The sequence below is a fragment of the Odontomachus brunneus genome, unplaced genomic scaffold (genome assembly GCF_010583005.1).
Source record: "Odontomachus brunneus isolate Ranch 3 - 2012 unplaced genomic scaffold, Obru_v1 Obru_scaffold_095, whole genome shotgun sequence".
Lineage (NCBI taxonomy): Eukaryota > Metazoa > Arthropoda > Insecta > Hymenoptera > Formicidae > Odontomachus > Odontomachus brunneus.
This window is the reverse complement of record NW_022639545.1, coordinates 782529-799499: the sequence shown is the minus strand read 5'-3', so window position 1 is coordinate 799499 and position 16971 is coordinate 782529. Positions and strand designations below refer to the sequence as shown.

The window sequence follows — 16971 nt, the reverse complement described above, 5'->3', positions numbered from 1 at the left end:
AGAGAGAGAGAGAGAGAGAGAGAGAGAGAGAGAGAGAGAGGGGATAAGAATTCATGAACACGGATAATGATCGTACACGATCACGACGTAACGCTACGAATATTGACAATGTAACACGCGCGCCGCTTAAGATGGTACAGCGTAATTAGCCTTACTGTTAATCATTGATTTTTACGATAACGTGCACGCGCAATCGTCGGCTTGGTTTACGTACTACTTTTATCTTCTTTTTTTTCTCTTATTTCTTACGGAAAATTGTCACGAGCTCGTGGCGCAACCAGATCTCGCTCGTTAGTGTATTAATCGATGGCGATCGAATCAATATATTGGACGAAAGTGTCGTTATCAAATGCTTACAAAATGGCAAGTAAAAACTGACGGATTATAATATCGGCACTTTGTAAATTTGTAAAAGTGTTAAAAAGATGCGTTGCCTCGCAATAACAACGAGTTTCGGCGCGTGCTCGTGTGTCCTCTTTTCTTCCTCGTCGTCTAACGTCTACGATTTCTTGTGTTTTTTTCTTTTATTTCGATATATATTATACTCCTGTATAAAACTCCAAAAACATCTCTTATATATAAATGAAAAGTGTCCGTTCAAGTACATACGTGGCGTATATACGAATTGAATATCTCTGAATTTCTCGGAGCGAAATTTCGCTTGAAAAGTGGGACGAGTCGCTCGAATTTAAGTGATTTTTCACTCACACGGAATTCTCCATTCTGATCCGTCAGGTGAATATTTTTATGCAAAATTGAAGAGTGAGACTGATGTACCTCACACAATCACAGAAACACATTCGGTAAGCCAAAAGTCACTGATAGAACGTTATTGCAACGATATTCAAGAGTGTGTAACGTTACTGAATACGTAGTTTTCAATTGACATCATTATGAATCATTTTGGCACATCAATATTTCTGGAACATTTTCGCGATATTCAAAGAGATCATATTGTCTGACAATATCTTTGAAATATTTGTAAGCTATTAAGCGAGAATTTTGAAGAGATACACGTAAAATCGATATTTTATATTGTTGATCTAATGTTCCTTGACTACTTGGGTACTCTAATCGAAACATCCACTCATACGGAATCAGAATTCACTCTAAGCTCACAACCGCTCATGCGGATTCAGAATTCACTGTAAGCTGGAGTGAAATCCTCACCCTTGCGATTTCGAGTGCAAGTATTCTCTTCTCGCTATCGCTTCAAGTGAAAATACTGACACGCCTCACTGGTTCTGCGTGAGAGATCCCGCTGCGAGAAATTTAGTGGGTAAGACAATGAAAAGACGACTCAATAATTCAGGTGTTTCCGACGATAAATATATGTAACAAGATACGCAATGAAGATATATCGCTCGTGTGTGTGTGTGTGTGTATTTGTGCGTGTGTGTGTGATGTCGAAGAAACATAATCGGTAATCGCAATTCGACAATGACATCGTGCGTGATGATTGGCGATTATCAATCGATTTACCTCAGACCCGTATTTACAGTCGTCACTTGAGCCGCAGTCTCGAGAGGCGTAGTTTACCGCTTTACGCGTCATGCATCGCGATTACAGACGAATATATCGAATTGACTCTCAGGATTCACCTATCGCGCTGTATCGTATCGCGTCTCCCGAGACCGATCCCGGCCGAGCTCGTGGGCGGAGAAACGGGACGATAAATACGCGTCTCAGCGATACATCGAGGTGAGCATTCTTCACGACGACCTGATTCGCGACCAGAGCTCGCGTAATTTGTCCCTTCGATCGATAAATTATACTTTCTTTGTTGCGCGATCTTTTTATTTCTCTTTCTGTACACCTCGTGCTAAGTGCATCTCGTGTGTCTTCGCTTACTTCCGCCGTTTACTTCATTCACCGAGAGAAAAATGCGAGCGATTTAAAATGCAAGTGTCGCGAGGAAAGTATAATGTATACATATATGTATTATGTCCGCGAAAATTCAGGACACGCCCGTCATGTGCAGGTACAACGGTTCAAACTGAACGAAGAAGTTCGTGTACTGTTTTGCAAATTTTTTGCAATATTCATTAAGGAATTAATCGAGCAATACGAGCTGTTCAGTTTGAACCGCTCTGTCTGTACACGAGGGGTGCACACAGGAAAGTGTATATTAAGTATACATTAGTGATACAATTACATTCAAGTAAATATCACTTGTTTCAAATATTTTATAAGTTTACATATTCGCAAATGTATCACAAGTTCATGATAAATAGCAAATTTATTCAAGAGATATTCTAACAAGTTTAGTATTTCAATCAAGAATATTAAATTGAAGTAAAAGTTCGATTTGCTTATTATGTATAGACCAACTTTTTTTCAACAAAGTTTTGTAACATTCCTGTAAATAGAATAAATTTTTCTTTTCAGTACATTATGTAAATTCACATGATTTGAGCAAAAATTCAGTTTGCTTATTGCATAAAGTCGAATTAACTTTTTCTAAATAAAGTTTCGTAATATTCCTGTAAAGAGAATAAATATTTCTTTTAGATATATATAATGCAAATTCACATGATTTGAACAAAAATTTGGCTTGCTTATTATATAGAGTCAAAGTAACTACTTTTTCGAGAAAAAGTCTAATATTCTTGTAAAGTCTAATATTCTTGTAAAGAGAATAAATTCTTCCTTTGACTATATGACAATGAACTTTTTTAAAATTCGTAATGAGCATATTTTAAGACCATTACCAAGAAAATCTTGTTTGTTTTGAAGATAACCATTACTGACAAGAAAGAAAATACACTGTAATCGCTTTTCTTACCAGTAGAATGATATCTTTCTGTGTGCGTGTGTGTGTGTGTGTGTGTGTGTGTGTGTGTGTGTGTGTGTGTGTGTGTGTGCGGCCTTTGAATATTCAGACACTCTGTATATATATGTATATATACTTATACGCGTGAAACCGCGGCGAGATCGTTTCCACCTCCTCGGCAACGCGGTGAAAAATGCAACGAGAAGTATTCTCGTCAGCGAGAGGAAATCGCGACCGACTATTTCTGACGATTATCGTTATCGATCGTCCCGCCGACCGCGTGGAGAAACGAGAGCGGATATGGAATTCTTATTAAAGATCAAAATGGGAATGAGTGAGCGACGCCGGCGGAACGGAAAAGGGGAATGGAGGAGGTTTTGCCTCTTGTGTGACTTTTATCGCCTCAAAGAATCGCGAAACTCGTTCGCTGTCTTGGCGTTTCAGCGCAGCCTGTTTCAGACGAGAGATCGGGCGCGCGCGCGTTTTCCGATTTCGCATGCGATTTTTCTCTCAGCTCGCGAAGTCCTGGCTCCACTGTGCGAAATTCGACAGTGCGCTTTGCTTTTCCCCACCCTCGATCGTGCCGTCGCGACTTCCCGGCATTATTTTGTCGCGCCATGGGCAAAGTCCACGTTACCCAGGGAGAAACGAACACTTGGTCCCTATAACTGTTCGGAGAAACACATGTGTCTGCTTTTCTTGGATTCATCCGGGCAAAAGGGAATTTTTGCCGAAATGCGAAAGGAAAACGGCTGATCTGTCCTGACGTGTCGCGTTTGGTGGATTCGTGTTCTTTCGGCTTCTCTTTTTTCTATTTTTCCTCTCTTTTTGCGGAGACGTCGGTTTAATTTTTTAATTTTTCTCTTTTTTGATCACGGCGAAACGCGTGTGATCACGCGGAAAATAGTGACGCACGCGTCAAGAATGCGCTCCGTTTCGAGGGATACACAGAGCTCGACATAATCGCAACATTTCATAATCTGTAAATTTTGCGTTTTAATTACATCTCGACTATGTTTGACGGAAGGCACGGCACCCTACATTTACGTTTTATTAACGCTAATTAACAGACCAATTCATCTCCGGCGTAAGTCGGGCTTCACCAATCATCGACGATAATTTCGCCCTCTCTTTTTTCCGTCGCCCGAATGTCTCTGCGAGAGTTGAGTGGCCAATATATTTCAACGGGAAATTCGTCGCGACATTACGATAGATCGTTCGTTATTAAGGGGATACTGGAATCGAAATCTTTCTCGATAGACTGACTTCTTTCTGTAGAATTTACGTCGCTTTAGCTGCATAGAATTGCAAATGCTCTTGCACAATAAGAATAATGCACGGGAATGAATTGCATCGCTCAATATACGACAAAAACGACAAAAAATTTCAAAGTCGACATTTCGAGTGCAAGGTAGCCTGTTAAACGCTATCAGTTGAAGTCAATATTTGCCTGATACAAAATATTAGTAGCTTACATATACACAAAAAGAAATGGACGAATTCTTGTTTGGAAAATATTCTCATTTGTTACATTTGTTTTAATTCTCAAATGAGATTACGTAGCACTCAACGAAGATCAGTTACTCGCAAGAATACATTCTATATAATTGAACGGAGAAAAATCTGTATCCTCTTATCATTCAAAAATAATTTTTATTGATGGAAAGCACAAAATATTAGATGGAGAAGATGATAATATTTTTCAAACGTCGGGAGATAGATATCATTTTATTATCAAATTAGACATACGGTATTTTTTAGTATTCTTATGGGATTATTCATAATATTCAAATAAAATTATGAAATTATTGAATCATTATTGAAATTCGATACTTTAAAATTCTTCTAACAAAATTATATGTTGTTACTTATGTATAAAAAAATGTTTGTTAATTTGAATATATTATTTTTAAGATAGAGGAATTTGCGGTATAACACGTTTAAAACCATTATATTCTCAATCGAATATTTTGTGTTTTCAATGGATAAAAATTATTCTTGAATGATAAGAGCACTAATTTTTTTCGTTGAAAAAAATATATTTGTTATATAAAATATACTCTTGAGTGTAACTTATCTTTGTTTAATGTTATATAATCTCGTTTGAACAAACATTTAAACAAACGTTTATTGTAAAAAACAAAGATATTTTCTAGAGAAGAATTCCATTTTTTCTGTGTACCAAACGCGAGTTTGTTCTACTTAGAAAAATTTCGAAAAATATTGCTTTACATCCGAATTTAGAAGTTTGAAAATATTGGAAAAGTTTGCAGTATGATCTCTGTATACGCGTGATTAGGCTAAATATGGTGAAAAAAAGCAACATGCGTTTACGTAAGAACTATATGTGCAAGAAATACGAAATAGACAGCGCGATTGTGTCGATGACGATCGTTACCAGCATTTTTGGAGTTTGTCATCGATTTTGGCATCCCCTCAATCGAATTGCGCCGACAAATATTGACGAGAAAACTCGCGCGCGAGCACGTAATTTTCGCGAGCCTTCCCGGATACGCTCGCGCCGCGAGAATAATTTGCACAGCGGCGCGACGCCGCTTTTTTTTTAATGAAAATTGCTCGGGGCATATTTCTCCCGGCCGTTTCGCCCGCCGCGCCGTCCGAATTTCCGCGAGAAAACACGCGCGGCGCGCGCCGTGCCGCGAATCGAATCACCCTGGTCGATCGTTTATGCCGCGCGCGATTTTTACGAACCGTGCGTTTTCTCTTTTTCTCTTTTTTGTTTTTTACGTGCGTCACACAGCAAAGAAACTGAAAAGAAAGTCACGGCATGCGACTGTCATCGATCGTGGCGATCGACACGTCGGAGAACGCGTGAAGGACGAGCTTTCCCACGGCGGTGAGAGGAAGGGAGGGGGAGGGGAAAGATAGAGAGAGAAAGAGAGAGAGAGGGGTAGAGAGAGCCGTGTCGTTTTCGAGCCGAGACTTTCGACTTTCGATCTTCCTCGCCTCGATCGATCGTCCTCTTCCTCGTCCGCTTAAGTACGTGCACGACGATCCTTACTGTTATTATTATGATTAATCGTTACGATCTAGAGCCGCGAACTGGTATCGCGCGGGCGTTTGTTGTTTCGTCTTATTACTCTACAGGAACGACCCTACTTCTCACATCTAAGAGCCTGCGTTAGCGTTATATCAAAAGGGCTATGTACAAAAAAGGTCGGACGCGCCGGATCGCGTCTCACTCGAGCCGCGCTCACTGCGAATCTTTCCGGAGGTTCGCGCGGAAAATTCGTGCGAGCGGAGTCGGCGATTCCTCTCTCTTTGCTGCTGGCTCTTTTCTCGCTCGAGGGAGAAGCCACCGACGGGTCACGCGAGGAGCTTAGGAACTATACTTACGGCTACACGTGGCATTGTCGAGCGAAATTCACAGTCGCGCCGCAGGCCACGTTGACCGTGAAGGTTCCCGAGCCATCGAGATGGTCGAGGCTGTGTATCATGTGTGCATTGTGTGTGTGTGTATGTACGTATGCGTGCGTGTGTGTGTGTGTGTGTGTACTCGGACTTTTGATGTTTACGGTGCCCGTGAATGCCGTCGATCGATCATGTATATTCTCGCCGATCGATGAGTGCTTCGTTCGCATCGGTTCATTATTATTGATCATGCCTTTTAGCCACGACCAATCGTTGCGAATAAAATCCGCCCAACTATTATCCAAGTACGCGAATGCCGCTTTTCCACGATGACGTGACGTTTTGCAAACGGCGAATCGTTAAGGATGTACTGCTCGTGTCTCAGAAATAATGTGTGAAGATTTGGATAAAATTACAGATTCCTCTGTATCGCATCTGAAAGTTGATTCAGAGCTCGGATCGAAAGTTACTGCACTTTGAAGGGTAAACTACAGCAGATATAGTGACGTCTATATAACGTATTATTGACATTAGAGACGCTGTAAATACATCATTAATGATATTTTATATCAAAAGTATTTGACTCATGCTGTTAGAAAGGTATTTAATATTGCTATCCTTTAATTAAGGAAAAGATAATTAAAAAGTCAATACAAAATAATTACAAAAATCTCAATTTTTGTCTATATGTATTTTTTAATATCTAATATTATGTATACAAAGTATTTTATCGTGATTCGAAGTTAAAAGTATATATATAAGTATTATGTATATATATGAGAAATATATAATATAAAATAAAATAAATATAAATAAATAAATATATACATATATAAATATATGTATTTTTATGTGGAAAATATTAATGCATTTCTGATTTCCAGTGGCTGTCTGCAGGGATTGTACAGGCAGTACATCCTTAGACGAGATCGATCGTGGAGATTAAAGTTGAAAATGTGACGCAATAAATAATCTTGGAATTATTTGTTTGGCGAATCAATCGGCAGCTGCGGCAAATAATTGAAGGAGACGCGATGGAAAAAGCAACGACGACCGTACAGATCGATCAGATGACGTTCTTTCGACAGCAAGCCGTCACCAAGAATCGTTCTCGACCTGGTGTCGATTCGCAAGATGGAGACACACGTAAGTGTCTCACGTGGATCGCCCGCATAATACTTTATAGTCCGTTGTTGCTCCTCCACCCACTATTCACTCTTCTCTCCCCGTCGTCTTGTTCACGGGTAAACTCTAACTACGTTTACGAATATATTAATATTTATAAATGTATCTTCATAGATCTGTATATATCAATACCGTTCCCATTCGGTATGCTTCAGCATAGCTCGTTTTCACTGGGCGTTCATCTCGGACCTGATAACACACGATTGCGGAAAGGCATTTATTTGTTGCTCCCAACGATCAAGCGAGTTATTTTTCTTGAGAAAAAGAGTGATTATAACTAATTATATAAAATTACATATGATTACATATAAATTTTTTCTCTACATGTATAATGATATATGTTTACACGGGACAAAATGATGTTAAATGGAAAAGGAAAGAAATAGTTTTATCCAATTAAATCTCAATATCAGGTACTGTGACAGAAGCATAAGCATTTATATTAATTGTATTTGTATAACAGTATTTTTTTCACTGCGAATATATATAATTATGCATGATTATATATATATATATGATGATATATATTGCCATATAGGGGAGCAAAATTCGTGTATGATCTTTCTTTCTCAAAACCGTTTTGTAAAAATGTACGTAAATAAATATGTGCTGAATACATAATAGTTATGTGCAATTTTTGCACGGTTTATTTGTTGAAGATTAACAACAATTGCAATGGGATAGTACATTGACACGTTTGGTAACAGAGTTACACAAGCATGACAGCCAAGCGTGTCAATTGCTTTCTATGTTCACATATTATCAAATTAAATGTTTTATATATGCATGTTAAAAAAATACAAGATGACTGATAAGGAGAATTCTCTATAAATAAATCCTGGAAGCGAACGTGTTAAATTAATATTTAAATGTAAAAACTTGCATTGGATAAAATTGGAAGCATCGCTACGATTAAATTTTTTGAATTCTGAAGTTTCGCTACGTCCGGTGCTCGCGAGGTGCATCGATATTGCCTGGAGATTCGATTCAATTTCATTACGTTACTGCCGGTTAGAACGGAGAATTCCACTCTGCGTCCCGTTTTCTGATATTACTCAATATTTTTTTCACAGAACAACAATGGACAATTTTTTTATATCTTATGAGATATTGCAGTACTTACTTTAAAGCTTTGTAACGTTCCTTCTCTGGATTGTTGTCGGGTGGCTCGCACTCGAAAGACGCTAGCGCAAGTGCTGTGGAAACAGAAGAAGCCAGAGACTCAGAAAAGTCGAACGATTTCGTGTCTCCGCATATGATATTAGATTGACGCAAAGGATTTATCATGTGTTTATCCAATAAAACAAGAAATTATCCAATTTCGTGGGATTAATAATTTCTATGAATAAAATGAACAGTATTAATGTGCAAAAGAAATGAAAGTCTATAAGACGTAATATTAGATTGCGGTCGTGAATTTAATATAACTCAATTTCTGTTTGATAAATAGAAAGAAACTCTCATAAATAGAAATTGAATTGGATATTAAATTCATGTATACCCACACATACAATTATATGGTCTAATGTTGACTCTCACGGGCTTTAATTCCTTTTGCGATTGCACACTGAAGAATCCGTTATTTTATTCTTTTTATTTTAACCCCGGAACTTTAAACATTAAAAAATTATGTGTCTTAAATATGGGTAAATTTTACTAAGTGCATCTTCTTTGACTCATAATTAAAAAAAATGATCGAAATTTAATATTTTTTTCTTTTTTTTTTAGAGAGAGCACACACAATTTCTAAAATTATCAAATTTTATTAAAATTTTTATGATAATATTTTCTTCGTGCAGAAATCATAGAGAAATATAATTCTATATTAATATTCTTGCGCTTCATGAAGTTACAATAAAAAACAAAACATATTTTTAAGAATGCTAACGTTTGAAAAATTAATCTGGCTAAAGAGTGTCAAGTTTTGCTTCTTTTCCTAGAATTTTGGATACTCTCATAAATGGTATATAGATTTGAAGAGTTTAAGATGAGTAGATATATAAAAATATAAAATCTCAATATTATTCTCGTAGTCCTTTGGGAGATAAATAATTCAGAAAGTAGTAATTTCAACAAACAACTAGTATGATTGTTTGATTTTTTGTAAAACTTTATATTTTCTTAATCTACTCAATATATAAGCTTCAAATCGGCATATCATTAATTGGAATAAAGTTCTTGAAAAAGGGGAGAAATGTCTATGGTTCAGGTTTCTAGGGTTACTATTGATTCGGCATTCTTGTTAGACATTTAACGTGAATTTTTCTTGCGATACATAAACTTGCTATGAAAACTAAATAGAAAAGTGACGAATCTTTTGCACCAAAACTCGACAGAACGGAATATACGAATACTGCTTACTGTTTTCCGTCAGCACGGGGCTCGCCTGGAGGAAGGCAATGACGCGGGAATTCTTCTCGAACGGACAGGCAACTTGTTTCCACGCGATGAATTCGGTCACCTGCTTCGCCAGCTGCCAGAACTTCTCGAAGTTGATGTGACCGTTTGGCAGTCTGGAACGCATAACTGAGCTTGAGCGCGGGGATTAATTAGCGACGGGGGAACCTGTCGGCTCTTAGGAGTACCTGGCACGTCGCGGATCGATAAGTGACTTCTGCTTCGGTGCCGTTGATGAGGACGCGCTCGCAAGTCTCGCATAATTATCCCGACGTATCTTGTCTCACGAAATTATCCATCTTATCGCGAAATCCCGTAAAAAACGAAATAAGCGCATGTAAGCTTCGCGCCCTTAGAATCTCAATCGGACCGCGTCGCAATTTCATGCGCGACGGCTTGTAATTTCGTTTCGTCGCAAAAATGCGCGAGTAGTTCGTCGATCTGAGGGAAGGGAATATCACTCACTTGTTGCTGCAGCCCTCGTTGAGGAAGTAAAGGTCCTTGACGAGAAGGCTGAAGAAGGGCACTACGATTCGCTGGCGTTCGTCTGTAGCGCCAGCGCTACGCCACATCGCGGCCTTCAACGTGCTGCGATAGCTGCTGAAATTGCTGCTCGGGTCCATCTGATGTTCCAAAATCGAGAACTTGGCGGATTGCACCTTCGACCACTGAAAGCCGTAAAAAGGAACGTGTTTCGTCTACATCGCAGCCTGGCCAACAATCCGAACGGATAAGGGATCGTGCAAGAATGACGAGCGGGACGATTTGAACGGTGAGTACAAAAGAACAACGACAAATGCATTGAATAACACGGAAAAAATTATTTCTGTACTTAGAACTAAAATATTTGGTACATATGATTTGGTTGGCACATTATTATGCTTTTTACTTGTGTTACGAGTAAAATATATTAATGAGAAAACAAAATACACAAGCAGTATTGAAATCTTTTGGTTGCAATTATCAAATATTTGGTTGATTCCATTTTAATCAGATTTTAGCTCGATGTACCAAATTTTCGTTTCAACAACAAAATTCTTTTTTCAGTGAAGCGATTTTAGCGAAAATATTTTAACGGCAAAAATCGTTATTTCATAACAGCATTATTTAACGTCATAATAATCATTATTTCATAACGATACATTGAGAGAAAAATATCTAGAAAAATAAAAGATATTTATTTCGGGTGGGTACTAATAGCATATTTGCACGGGAAAAGCAGTATATTTGGGTCACACATAAATCTGCTTGTATTAACCAATAAGTAAAATACGGAATAATTAATTATATAGTTGCTGCAAATACAGAGAAATTGTTGAGTTACACTGGGAAAAAATTTATTTGTGGGTTATAAAGTTGATATTGGTGGAAAATGTATATTATTCTTTATTTGGAAAATATTTTATATACTGATATAAGTAAATACGTTATTATAGTGGAATAAATATTTTTTATTTCTGAAGTATGTTTTTTTCTCCCAGTGCAAATATCGGAACAGTAAGAAAGAAAGTTGATAGAGCAAGTATTAGTTCGATAAGCTTATTTCCATGTTATAAGAAAAGTTTGATGAGTGCAAGAAGCACGGGAAAGTATTCTCTTGACACTTATTGTACGATTATTAACGTTATTATCATATTATCATGTATTTGCAATTTATAATAATCCTATGCGTTTTGCATGGAAGGTAACGTTTGCGAAAATATTCATGATATTCATGTTATTCAAATAGTCCATTAAAACTTAATATTCCCTCAGCAGTCGATATTTATTATATTAATACCCGAGGGATTAGGGACGGTTAGCTCGCGACACGTTGATGTAAAAATTTAATACATAAATACCGCATAAATATTCATGCGTAAAGGGATATATTTGTCGCATCAAGATGATAGTATTAGAATAAAAATGCAAATGCGCAAGTTTTTTTGTCGTGTCATCAGCTTTCAGCGAGATTATATTTTACGATGCGCAGCGCAATGATAAAAATTGGTAACTTCTGCCAACATTCCCCAAATCTTATTTTGTGTAATGCTTAATATGATATGCAACGTTGAACTCCGAGGGTCTACGCGTGAGACTCGAGTTCGTTTGCAGTTTTCTTCCATTTTATCCCGTTCTTTAGTCTGATCCGGTCACAAAGCGTCATTCCCTTAAGAGTCCGACGGTCGATGGATAATATTTGCATTTGACTCAAGCCTGAGAATCGAGATACAATCAAGATGCTTCTTTATTTCTTAATCCCGATACTCTTTACCATAACAAAACTTTTGGCATTGATAGCTGTTTATCCTACTTTTGTGTCACCTCACATTTCTTGTTTCCTTCTTTGGCTTTCTTGTTTTGTGTTGGATGAGAGGATTGAGTGATTTTCTACACGAGATATATGATTGATTCATTTTTACATAATTCATTTAATTTCTTGAGAGTAATTTATTTATTTTTACTGCTAACAAATCTTTGGTTTAATATTTTCTTAAAGAGCCTAAAATATATTTGTAATTAAGGATTTTTTAAGGAACTGTGCATCTCTGAAATATGAATGTATAGTAAAGTCTTTGATTCTTTGAAAGAAGGAAGATTTTTTAAAGATTTCTTTTTTGTGTGCTAAAATATATTTTACTAGAAAGCAAACACACGCACGTATGTTGAAAATATTAAATTCAGAAATATACTTTTCTCTTCCTTCTTTCTCTCTGCGCGTATTTTCCGCGACACTCTTAGATTTTGGGGCTTTTTCTCTTTATTCGAAACTCCTCCACACGTACAGATCGCATTTGGAAAATCACATGTACTCGAGATCGTAATATCAGATTAGCGGATGTCTCAATCCTATAAATATTTTTCTATTTCGCGAAAGGTCTTGTTCTGTCTACCGAGACTTTGACTTCTGGTTTCGCAGGTGTCTGATCCCCAGAGAGTTCCTTCCGTCCGCCGCGGGAGCCATTTTTCTTGGCCTGACTAGATTCGACTCCACCGGAAACGCTCGTCTAGAGCAAAAACAGTAGCAATCGGAGACTCCTGGCAGATCCGGTAAATTGAAACTGGATGCGACGGAAAGGATGCCGGGATACGATCGTGGGAGGAACGGAATCTACTTTTCAGGAAAGGACTAGCGAAAAAATGTGGTAAGAACGAGACGCGGGGGATGCGAGTAATCAAGAATTTCTCCCGAAAAGGCTTTTTTCGAGGCTCGGCGAGAGAAGTTTCGGGCTCGCGAAATTCAGTTGGTTAACTTACCGTAAGATTGGATAAACTTACATTGCTGCTAAGAATAATGTTGTAAGAAATTATCCGAAAACATTCGCTGCTTAGGAAATTAATAAGCAAGAAAATCCCATAAATATTGCAAAAATGGATTCAGTAAGTAATTTTCTTAAAATTACATCCACTACTCGTGAAGAACATCAAGTTGTCTTAATTTTACAAAAAAAAAAAAATAGAACGTAGCGATTATGAGATACACACTGGAGAAAAAGATATCCAAGAAATAAAAAATATTTAATTATATTTATATAATTTGCATTTTACGAATCGAGTAATAACATTACTGCCAAAATACAAAGCTTTCTTTCATTGTGCGCGATATTCATATTGTTCAATTATATCCCTCACTCTTAGGATTTCGCGTCGGGAAGAGAATGTGTGAACATTGATTTTTCTCTAGTTTCAAAATATATATTTGTAATAAAAATTCTTCCACTTTTGCAGAAAGATATCATTGCGAAGAGGTATCAGAGTCTTAAGATTTAATTAACATAACAAAACGAGCGCTCTTCAGTTCGAGTCCTCCTTTCCCGAAATTCGATAATCCTCATCGCAGCGGACAATGGCGATGTGCGCCGTGCCGTGAAAAATTCGAAATTCATGGCGCAATTGCGTTATCCTCGATTATGCCGCGTATATGAAAAGATTAGCTAATTGCTCGCGATCTAACTACTGCCAAGCGTATCACATATTGCTTTCACGATGGCCCACATGAATAGAGTTCCAGCGGCGTGTGGGTACAAAAGTAGGGGGCATTAAATTTTCATTAACGAAAATTACCGAGCAAACCGCTCGTACTTCCGACATGTTCGTTGATAGTTTCAGCAATTATTTCACGCACCTCCTATGTAAATCACCTCGTCCGGTCAAATGAACTCTATATAGTACAGGCCGCTCCGTATCAAACTTATGGAGGGACGGGGAAAAGAGGAGGTGGAGGTAGAGAAGAGCAAACAGAGAGAGAAAAAGAGAGACAGAGAGAGAGAGAGAAAGAGATATGCATTGAACGGTTGGCTAAACTCGTAATTGAAAACGAGGAAAAAGCACTTTTCACGATATAATACTTGTCCCGACTCGGGTTTCTGGGCATGATTATATCACTAAAAAGGGGGTAGGGGGATGCTTTTCGTCAAAACGTAGGAATGTATGTGTATGGACATGTACGTACGAACACTGAGAAAAAATGTTTAGTATTTGTAACTATAATCGTATAGAGAAATAAATACTATAAATTATGATTACGAAAACAATTTTTTTATTATATTCTACTATACTACTACTTTTCTATCTACTATTTTATCATAATGTAGAAGCTAGTAGTGATAATAACCTTATATATATATAGTCATATAGTTACTACTTTTTTTGCTGCAAAATATTTAATTGCGTGGTCAAAAAAACTGGAATTTTAGTTAGATTAGAATTTTTTTCAATGCATTTTTCTAGAAAAATTTGCCATGTTTCTTAGCAAGATAGACTTTAAGCTTGATCTATAATGTGCTCTTTGCTTTCTGTTTCTTTCTCTTTATCTCTTCCCGATTTAAACCTTGAGCCTTTAATTAAAAAAGGATAAAGAATAAGAAACAGGAAGCAAACAGCACATTGTAGATCAGGCTTTACCGTCGATACAGTCTATTTTTCTGGACTATACTAAAAATATAGTAAAGTTGAATAGAATTTATACATACATGTGGAGAAAAAATCATAATATTCTATCTGTACCACATTTCCATGTTACAATAGAAAATATGTAGTTGAGATAAAGAATAATAATTTTAAGTTGGATCAACTATTTTTCTTCTTAGCGCAGCGATTCGTGAACTTTCGCTTTGGACACAAGAATAAGTCGCGAGAGCGGATGGATGTAGGGATATGTGAGTGTACCGGTGGAATAAGTCGTAGATTTCTCTCGACGAGGTTGGAAGCGACTCTCTGGAGGGAGGTCCGGTCCGGAAAATTATTCAACAGTGCATAAATATTTGAATATTTGAGTTTTCGAGTCAAAATTCTCCGGCGACGTCACTGCAACTTTCATCGGAAGATGCAATATTTGATTTTCCATCCGTGCGGGAAAAGAGGAACAGCCCGCCGGAATATTTACGTTTGCGACGTAATCATCCTCGTGCTTGATACTCGATTCGAAAGTTTCGCAGCGGGAAACAATTTTTGACTGTCAGGAAATGCAATTTCTCAGCCGCGCGCGCGCGCTCGTAAATAAGAATGTAAACGCGTGCGGTTATTCGCGCATCGAAATTTCTTTTGCGTCCACCGTTCAAACAAAAGGTGCCGGCGAGTTTCCGGACGATATTAAAAAAGGAAACAAGGACGCGACGTGGTGGCCATCGCCGACGTCGCTGCACGAAGGTAACAATCAACGAAGCTTTTTGCGCGATGCCTTCGCCAAAGATGTGTGTGTGTGTGTGTGTGTGTGTGTGTGCGCGCGCCTCGATTACTTTTTCGTTCGTCACGCGAGAAAGTACGACGGATGTAGATTGCCGGGTCGACCGCGTTTCGGGGGACGGACTCGTCTATTTTTCCGCGCGTGACAGGCACGTTTGTTCTTTTCGTCGACGTCATTTGCCGGCGCGAGCGTCGAAACAGGTAATATCGTTTCTCCCCTATCTCGGCGAGTAATAAAATTACGCTCTGCGGCGGACGGATTCGAATTTGATGACATAATGTCGATGACGTGACGTGGGGGGCGCGCGGCAACCCTCGGGACCGAGCCGGGGACAATGGTGCGGCAGCTAAAGCGGCACGAGGAGCACAAGGAAAGCCGGCTAATGCACTATTGTTTCCTTCGCAATTCGCCAGTCTTTTCCGCCCATTCGCGCACGCAAAGAAGCCACTTTAACCTATATTTCGTTACTTGAAACTTACTTCCAGTGAGATACTCGGATTTGAATATAGAATTAGACGCGAATTCTTCAGACAAATCGCGATTATAAATGCAATGTCGCATGTATTATGTGTATTCAAGCGAAAAGCTTGAGACTAACTCTACATTCAGATCTGAGTATCTCATGTGAGACAAGTTTCAAGTTACGACTATCAAGGAGTTTATTCATTTAATCCAAAATATTTAAAATTGTGCAAAAATTTAAAGTCATATTTGTCGCAGTAATAAAAGTAATTCGTAGTTAAAGTTTCGTGCGAATTGTCTGCACCGTTCGTGAGATATTTAATATCGAATATTTCGCACATTATAGTAGAAGTAATATAGATGACCATTATTCCATTATAACTTTGCAAAAAGTAAAACCATTTAAATAAAAAAAACTTTCGTATCGAATATCTTCACCCTCTTTACAAAACTTACCAAGTTTCATTAAAATCGAAAAGGTACGCCTGAAAAATATTTTCCTTGTAAGTAAAACGTGGCAAAGTAGTATCATAAAATCAATTTCAAATTAACATTAATTATTTAGATAAAAATAAAAAATGAAACATATACATAAAAACGTAAATCTGCTCGATAAATAAGTGAATTTATGAGTAGTTCTCTCGATGCGCCATGAAAATACGTTTCTTGCGCCTTGAAAATGCATACCTAATGATTAAATAGCTTAATACAACATTTAGTAATATCAGCAAATGTGATTGTTAAGAGTTGTTTAGAATAATATCAGCAAATGTAATTGTTGAGAATTGACTGTCACTGTTAAAATGCATTCGCTGTGAGGTGCAAATTTATTAGCTGAAATTAAAAGTGCTCACTTGTTTGAATAGAACTAAAAGAGTGACAGAGTTATTTTTAAATATCTCGTGCGAATGGGCCTCGAATATTCGAATCTCTTTATGTCATTACACTGACTTTTTCGCTGACTTTACAGCTGTTCAAAGTCGCGGCATTCACATCAGATTCGGACTCGAATCTCGCGTTTGTGCGACGCGCTGGTACTTGCTCTCGCGTCGGCGCACTGCGCTTCCACAGTAAGGTGAACGACCGCGCGGCCAAGTGCGCAAGTTGGGGGGGGGGG

At 37.9% G+C, this 16971-nt stretch overlaps 1 protein-coding gene across 1 annotated transcript in view; it reads right to left on the bottom strand.

Annotated features, from left to right (window-relative positions):
• The window catches only part of LOC116848412, a 751173-nt gene continuing 734202 nt past the window's right edge, over positions 1–16971 (bottom strand). Inside the window, exons 11-14 of the mRNA XM_032824486.1 lie at positions 10193–10395; positions 9692–9843; positions 8454–8526; positions 1–7519 (exon numbers count right to left, since the gene is read on the bottom strand). Of these exons, the coding sequence (XP_032680377.1) occupies positions 7498–7519; positions 8454–8526; positions 9692–9843; positions 10193–10395 (450 nt within the window). The 3' untranslated portion in view covers positions 1–7497. The remainder of the gene's footprint in view (positions 7520–8453; positions 8527–9691; positions 9844–10192; positions 10396–16971) is intronic.